The sequence below is a fragment of the Myxocyprinus asiaticus genome, chromosome 14 (genome assembly GCF_019703515.2).
Source record: "Myxocyprinus asiaticus isolate MX2 ecotype Aquarium Trade chromosome 14, UBuf_Myxa_2, whole genome shotgun sequence".
In the NCBI taxonomy this organism is placed as follows: domain Eukaryota; kingdom Metazoa; phylum Chordata; class Actinopteri; order Cypriniformes; family Catostomidae; genus Myxocyprinus; species Myxocyprinus asiaticus.
In genome coordinates, this window is record NC_059357.1 from 39,671,414 (window position 1) to 39,680,252 (window position 8,839).

Here is an 8,839-nt window from a genome sequence, read left to right on the forward strand (position 1 = left end):
ATATCAGTTTGTAATTCACTTAAGGAACAAAATGGAAAGTTGATTTGGTACTTCCATCTGTTAACATTGCCTTCTATAATCAAAAGGAACTTCTGCTGGGATGCTGACTTCAGCACTATAATGGCTAAAGAAAGCCAATTTCTTGCAGGCCGATTAATCTGCTAATATTTGGCTTTGGATTTCAATATTATTGGCATCGACTGATAACTATCCAAACCTGGCCAGTTAATAGAAGTGTTTCTGCAAACTTTCCACCTAGTGTCACGTCAAAAATTATCAGCAAAATTATCACAATTACCAGCAGAATTCACAATTTCCTATGAGTAGAGTTTGCTCCATGTAAACTGCCTCTTTCTGGGATACTCGCATGTATCAAGCAAAAATTACCAGGTTTACCAGTATTTTTCCAACCAGTGGTCATGACAGTGACGTTGAAAGATTGGATAACTTTACACAGACAAGATCAGTAAGCGATTTTATCACACTAGTTTTAGATATATACACTGATCAGCCAAAACATTATGACCACCTTCCTAATATGCTGTTGGTCCTCTGTGTCGCCCCATACGCAGAAGGGTGCTATGTACTGTGTGTTGTGACACATTCCTCCCGTAACAATCATAAAAATGTTCTGTGACCACAGTAGACCTTCTGTCAGTTCAGACCAGATGGGATAGCCTTCGTTGCTCTCTCGCATCGATGAGCCTTGGGCGCCCAACACCCTGTCGCCGGTTTGTGGTTTGTCCCTCCTTGGACCACTGTTGGTAGGTACTCACCACTGCTGACTGGGAGCACCCCACAAGCCTTGTCGTTTCAGAGATGGTCTGATTCAGTCATCTGGCCATAACAATTTGGCCCTTGTCAAAGTTGATCAGGTCTTTATTCCTGCCCATTTCTCCTGCATTCAACACATTGACTACGAGAACTAATTGTTCCTTTACCATCTAATCTTCCCAGACCTTGACATGTGGCCTTGTTAGGAGATGATCAATGTTATTTGCTTCACCTGTGAGTGGTCATAGTGTTTTGGCTCATTAGTGTTGTATATCGTAATTATATCAGCGATCGCCCAAAAAAACAATATCAGTCGACCACCAGTGCTGGGTAGTTACGGATTACATGTAATCTGGATTACGTAATAAGGTTATAACAATCAAGTACTTGAAATTAGATTCAATTACATTTTAAAATATTCATTATCAGATTACAGTTACTTTTTTATGGATTACATGATTACATTTTATTTAGGCAAAAGCAGTTAATTGTTCATTATTAATTGATCCCTCTTATTCTTCTTTTAAATATTTTAAATTTTTAATTCTAAAACAGCCTACAGCAGATTTACATTCAGTCTTAAAATGTTTTTGAATGGAAGGGGGCTGGGGGAGTTGGGGGTGGAATTGCACACAGAGACCTATAACTAATACCAGTCTTAATTACACTGAAGATGGAGCGGTAATCCAGACATAAATGCCAAGAGTTTGGCAAGAATTAGGTCAGAAGTAATCCAAAGCAATCAGATTACTTTAAAATACAGTATAATCCAAGAGATTACATTACTGATGACAATTTCAGTCATGTAATTTGCAATCAGTACCAGATTACAATTCAGAAGTAATCTATCCAGCACTGTTGACTTTTAATTATATGGGTGCACAGAGGCTTATATATTTCAGCATGTATATACTTTTGCACTAAGAAATAATATAATTTTGCATTCGTTATTTGCTGATGCTATCCTATCTTTGCAATAATGAAGGATATAAATTATAAAATGCTAAAGGTGCTGTAAACGATTTCATTCAAATCAACTTCTGCCAACTTCAGTCATTCGCCCTCTCTAGAATCCCACTCTCCAAAGACATGCCAGCCAATCTGAAGTCAGCAAACCTGAAGACGGTATCAGAGGCAGAGAGTTTTTCAGATTGGCTAAAAAAGCATGGGCCACTCCCCTGACACTGTTTTGCTGTGTACAATGTCACAGAGACAGGTATGATTTCTCTGACCACCTATTTCAGTGATACCCATCAGGTAATTTGGACATTTAATAAAAAATTGCTTACAGCACTTTTAAGTATCTCTTCTACCTAACCTAATTGTGCACATGTTTTTGCGCTACACAAAATGTCATATATAAGAGGAATCTTTAGCCTTATAAACAGAGAAATAAAAATAAATGTTGCAAAAGAGTCTTTAAAAGGACTTAGGTTTTTTATTATTTAATGACACAATAGACAAATACAGAGAAAGACAGACTTATAAGTGGACATTAGAGGTGGGAAGGAAACTTGATTTCACATGTCTATTCTCTACCTCCATCACACAACCACAGAAATGTTCTGAATCATAAAAATAGATTAAAATTAACTCGAATCTATCACAATGGGAAACACTAGCAGAGAGGACTTTCGGGGACTGCCGTGTAGCTGTTGGTCATTAAACATAACCTTTGACTTGGGCAGGTCCACCCGCTCGGCGTGGGCTGCTCTCCCCACTGCTAAACGTGGGAGAGGAAGGAATCCCGGGGGGATTTGACCCTGCATAGAGGAGCGATCCACCGATCAACAGCAGAGCCGAACCACCCCAGCCCAGGTAGAGAGCAGGGCCGAGTTCACGTTTGTGAGGGGCCGCCACATATGGGTCATAGAAATCCTTGATGATGGAATGGGCCGTCCAGCAGACAGGCACAAGGACTAGGAACCCCGCAATGACAAAGAGCACGCCCGACACTCGGGCCAAGCGTGCCTTCAGGCTTTGGTGGCCCACACACTCTGTGCACTTGATACCCAAAACACCGAGTGTAAGTGACAGGGTGCAGATGAGCAATGCCAGCACGGTAAGACCCCGGGCGGCCTTCATGTCACTTGGAAGAGCCAATAAGCTGTCGTACACCTTGCACTGAATCTCCCCTGTGCTCTGCCAGATACAATTCATCCACAGTCCCTCCCATGTGATCTGCGCTGTTACGATGTTGTTCCCAATAAAGGCGGTGACCCTCCACATGGGCAGGATACACACCAGGAACCCACCCACCCAGCCGATGATGGACAGGACTAAGCCTAGCAGTTGCATGCCAGTTGTTGCCATCTTTTCCAAGAATGATCACTAGGAAGAGTCCAAGAGATAGTGCAGATAGAAAACTTTGATAAACTTAAACGTCAGCAAGAATTGTGAAGTCCTTTTCCTTTTGTTGCAGCTGTGGTCCACAAAAAGAAACAGCAGGTAAGCTGAATGTGAATTGACAAGTGGACCTACAGGACAAAACAAATTAAACCATGTAAGTTATACAAGCTCTCAAAATACAGACCAATAAATCACAGTCATTTGACTTTCAGTATTGAATTGAATTACTGAAGTTTAGGAATGTAATAAAATATCGATATATTGATCAGTATGTTATTTTATTGTTAAATTTTTGAGGCATCGATATATTAACATCAGTCGACGTTTAAATTAGAAGCCTAAATTGTGTGCTTTCAATTCACTGCCAGTTGCATTCAATTTAATGTAGTCTGACCTTATAGCTTTGGGAGACCTCAAGGGGGCGACATAACATTTACTGAAGCTGGTTGCGACATAGACAAGGCAGATATTACACACACATTACTAGCTGATGGCAGTCCATAGCTATAAAGGTTTTTGTACTTCTTGAAGAATGAACAAAGTGATGTTGACGAGTTTGCATGTTAGTGTATAAAACTGGTAACTGCGCAAACTGAACGATTAGAAATGGTGAAGTTTATTATGCAATTTTCCTGTATGTAGCATTGAACAGGTCTTTCCTTCAAGCTGTCAAACCACAAACTGACATACTTGTAACAGAAAACACATTGTGTAGGCTATATGAAAGATACTTACAGTATACAAAATATATCATCCAGTAGTGACTACAGTAATTAATCTATGTCCTTTGATAATGATTTGGGTCGAATTTAATGGAAAGTTATGTGAATTGAGCTCCGTGGGACTGCAGAACTTTTGATAGCCTCTGGAGACGGTGAGCCCACGGTGTGCGTGCAGGCCTACTTGCCTTCATAGAGAATAATTTTTTGAATTTTAAAATGTCGTTCACTAAACGCACCCGGTGCGCGACCCACTTTAATTTACCCTAACGCTCACACTTTACCAAAGTTGTTGAGAAATATGCTTGAAATACAAAGACTATTGTGCAACAAGCAGCCCTATTTATATCTGAAATAAATCCTGATATACAGGTGCATCTCAATAAATTAGAATGTCATGGAAAAGTTCATTTATTTCAGTAATTCAACTCAAATTGTGAAACTCGTGTATTAAATAAATTCAATGCACACAGACTGAAGTAGTTTAAGTCTTTGGTTCTTTTAATTGTGATGATTTTAGCTCACATTTAACAAAAACCCACCAATTCACTATCTCAAAAAATTAGAATACATCATAAGACCAATAAAAAAAACATTTTTAGTGAATTGTTGGCCTTCTGGAAAGTATGTTCATTTACTGTATATGTATTCAATACTTGGTAGGGGCTCCTTTTGCTTTAATTACTGCCTCAATTCGGCGTGGCATGGAGGTGATCAGTTTGTGGCACTGCTGAGGTGGTATGGAAGCCCAGGTTTCTTTGACAGTGGCTTTCAGCTCATCTGCATTTTTTGGTCTCTTTTTTCTCATTTTCCTCTTGACAATACCCCATAGATTCTCTATGGGGTTCAGGTCTGGTGAGTTTGCTGGCCAGTCAAGCACACCAACACCATGGTCATTTAACCAACTTTTGGTGCTTTTGGCAGTGTGGGCAGGTGCCAAATCCTGTTGGAAAATGAAATCAGCATCTTTAAAAAGCTGGTCAGCAGAAGGAAGCATGAAGTGCTCCAAAATTTCTTGGTAAACGGGTGCAGTGACTTTGGTTTTCAAAAAACACAATGGACCAACACCAGAAGATGACATTGCACCCCAAATCATCACAGACTGTGGAAACTTAACACTGGACTTCAAGCAACTTGGGCTATGAGCTTCTCCACCCTTCCTCCAGACTCTAGGACCTTGGTTTCCAAATGAAATACAAAACTTGCTCTCATCTGAAAAGAGGACTTTGGACCACTGGGCAACAGTCCAGTTCTTCTTCTCCTTAGCCCAGGTAAGACGCCTCTGATGTTGTCTGTGGTTCAGGAGTGGCTTAACAAGAGGAATACGACAACTGTAGCCAAATTCCTTGACACGTCTGTGTGTGGTGGCTCTTGATGCCTTGACCCCAGCCTCAGTCCATTCCTTGTGAAGTTCACCCAAATTCTTGAATCGATTTTGCTTGACAATCATAAGGCTGCGGTTCTCTCGGTTGGTTGTGCATCTTTTTCTTCCACACTTTTTCCTTCCACTCAACTTTCTGTTAACATGCTTGGATACAGCATTCTGTGAACAGCCAGCTTCTTTGGCAATGAATGTTTGTGGCTTACCCTCCTTGTGAAGGGTGTCAATGATTGTCTTCTGGACAGCTGTCAGATCAGCAGTCTTCCCCATGATTGTGTAGCCTAGTGAACCAAACTGAGAGACCATTTTGAAGGCTCAGGAAACCTTTGCAGGTGTTTTGAGTTGATTAGCTGATTGGCATGTCACCATATTCTAATTTTTTGAGATAGTGAATTGGTGGGTTTTTGTTAAATGTGAGCCAAAATCATCACAATTAAAAGAACCAAAGACTTAAACTACTTCAGTCTGTGTGCATTGAATTTATTTAATACACGAGTTTCACAATTTGAGTTGAATTACTGAAATAAATGAACTTTTCCACGACATTCTAATTTATTGAGATGCACCTGTATATCGTAATCATTGGGAAAATCGTACTATTATCGATACGTGAAAAAGGCATCGATCCCAAGCCTATGGTGCAAAGTTTCTCAAAGAAACAAAGAACATCTGCTGTCTCCTTGGCACCACCATGATTTAAGGCTTGCTTACACTTCCTCTCGATTCCTCTGCAGATGTCAACATTTATATAGTAAGAGGTAACATTTTGGTCTGTTTCTAACACAAAACCGATCATATTGTTTCAGAAGACATGGATTAAACCACTGGTGTACTAGAGATTACCTTTATGCTGCCTTTATGTCCTTTTTGGAGCTTGAAAGTTTTGGACCCCATTGACTTGCATTGTATGGACAAAAACACCTCGTAAATCTTTTAAATTGTCTTTGTATATTACCACCATTTGCTTAGAGCTGAGATATTCTTCTAAAAATCTTCGTTTGTGTTCAGCAGAAGAAAGAAAGTCATACACATCTAGGATGGCATGAGGGTAAGTAAATGATGAGAGAATTTTCATTTTTGGGTGAACTAACCCTTTAAAAGCAGAAATGTGAAGCTTGCGTTTTTACACTTACTTGAATCCTCGGTAAAAACATGCAAATTGTCCTTTTTTTTAGGTGGAACTAGATTTCTACAGTATGTGTATAAACTTCTGGTTTTGCATTCCAGACATTTTCTTTGCATTCCTGTGAGTGGAGTTTGCTCCATGTAAACGGTCTCTCTTTAGTGTCCTTGCAAATAACAAAGTTTCAGGTTTACTTTGAGGTTGAAAAATTGGATATAACTTAACACAGACGAGGTGAGTAAGCGATATTATCACAATAGTCTAATGTTAACAGGTAGCCTATAATGTATAGGTATTGGGGCTATAGCTACTTTTAAAATTGTGTTTTGATGTTTATTGTCTATCTTCTATTGTAAGTGCCTACTATGACCACTATTTTTTTTTTTTTTTTTTAAGTCAAAATTATTTTCAGTGGTAATCAACATTATGCCGCAAATGCTTTTAACTTGGACCATTCCTTTAAATATTCATGTGGTTTTACACATTATAAATATTTAGGCACTGTTATGTATAGTGAGCACTACTGGATTCACTATATATCTGAGAGAATGAGTCCTTTTCACTGCTGTAGGTGTAGTGCTACGCCTGGTGGGGTGAGTGGATTATCTCAGAAAAACATGAGGAGTCTCTGAACACAAGAAGCTTTCTTTGAAACTTTCAGAGTGGGCCAAGCAGACTTGAGTCCGTTTATGTGCCTTCTGTATGCTGCTGTAAGAATGTTTAAGAAGTGTTTACATTCAATGATAAGCCACTGATTAAAACCTTTGAAATACACTTTAATGATATTATGAATAAACAGCTTAAACCAGCCTAAAATGGTCTGCTGGTCTTAGCTGGTTTAAGGCAGTCTATCTAGTCTACCAGCCTGGTCTCCTAGTCTGACCAGCTGACAAAACTAGCTCAAGATGGTTTAAGATATTTTTTTTTTCCAGCAGGGATTTCAGCAATTCAGAATATAATTGAAAGAAAGGTCTGAATTCTTTTAATAGCATAGTTAATTACTTGCTTATTCTCTACTAAATCAGTAACTGCATACATAACTTCTCATTTTCATAATAAAATGACCTAAATGTTTGTTACCTGGTGGATGATACTGAAGTATAGCTTGTTCCACAGTCTCTTATCAGCTAGTCCTCCACTCTGTGTTGGGGATCCTCAATCTGGACACAGTGCTTGACCCAAAATGCCTTAAATGTTGCTGCGATGGAGGTGAAACCTACAGATAAAGATCTCTGGAGTGATGGAGAGGGTGAACGTAACATGGGCTTCAAGTTTCAGAGGCAAGAACAGTAGTGGGATAAAGTGATGCCCTCTGGGATGCCAGCTCTGGTCTGTGCAGCGGTGGGCAGAAGCACGCGCTTATGTGCGTGTTCGTGTTAGTGTGTGAATGCATTAATGTGTCTCCCAGTGCCTGGTGTACCAACACAATAACTCGCTGTTCTCTCGCCCTCGCTCTCCTCAACCCAACCTATCAATCTAGTCCTCTTTTTCATCCTTCACCTCCAAGTTGCCTTGATGTGAACCTTATTGTTTCTTACTCCCTTTAATTCATTTTGCAGTAAACAGAATGAGTACTAATATGTTAACTTCTTAATTTCATGTCTCCATGACAATGGAATATATGTCTATAAGTTATAAATAACATTTTGGAATAAATAAATAAAAAGTTGTAGTTTTAAAAACTATTGTAGCTTTATGGACATTTTTGATTCTAGAAACTTTTTAAATGTTACAATTTTTTGCTAAACAGCAGTTTGAATCAATCATTTTGTTAAATAAAAAACAAATGCATCAACTTATAAGTTAATGTGAAATCAAAATTTACCCTATTAACTTTCCTAATGCATTGTCTTATGGTGTGTTCATGTCATGTCGGAAGTACAGTAATTCATGTCTTTGTAGAGCTTGTAATTACAAGTTTTAAACTATGAATTCTTTGTAAGCTCTGACTTGACAATCTTAATGTCATGTACAAAGAATAAAAATGGCAACGGCCTCAACATTTAAAAGGTAGTGAACACATACTTCTGTTTCATATGCCATTTTATTGTAGCCAGTTTTACCTGGACCATTTTTTTGGTTTTTAAAGTCGGTATGAAACAGAAGTTGCGACCAACTTTACTTCCGTATTGTGATGTATTTCGAAGAGAAACAGCTTATTGAACAAGAAAAAAATGTGGGATGGGTATTTGAGTTTATCCATTGGTTGTCGATTGGATTGTGAAAATATGGGCGTTGCATAGCGGAACGGAGGCAGATCTGAATGCGAGTTTGCAGTGGACACACACCCCTACCACTGTGCTGCTCGAGTCAGAGCCAGTTATCGGTGAAATTGAGTAGTGATCTCAACACATTTAAGATCAAACTGACAACATAAATGCACGAGCACATCGCGGTCTTTGCTTACGAAGAGGCTGTAGAAAGATAAATTAAAAGATAACCATATTTTAACGTTTTGAATCAACATACACTAAATATAAATTAAAAAACACG

The 8,839-nt window shown here is 38.9% G+C and overlaps 1 protein-coding gene across 1 annotated transcript; it reads right to left on the minus strand.

Annotated features, from left to right (window-relative positions):
* Positions 1-2,201: 2,201 nt before the first annotated feature.
* On the minus strand, positions 2,202-7,988 carry cldnk (claudin k). Its single transcript, XM_051717259.1, has 2 exons — positions 7,427-7,988; positions 2,202-3,251 (listed from the first exon to the last, which is right to left on the minus strand). Exon 2 carries the CDS (start codon positions 3,085-3,087, stop codon positions 2,437-2,439), a length of 651 nt encoding a protein of 216 aa, XP_051573219.1. The 5' UTR covers positions 3,088-3,251; positions 7,427-7,988; the 3' UTR covers positions 2,202-2,436.
* Positions 7,989-8,839: the final 851 nt, after the last annotated feature.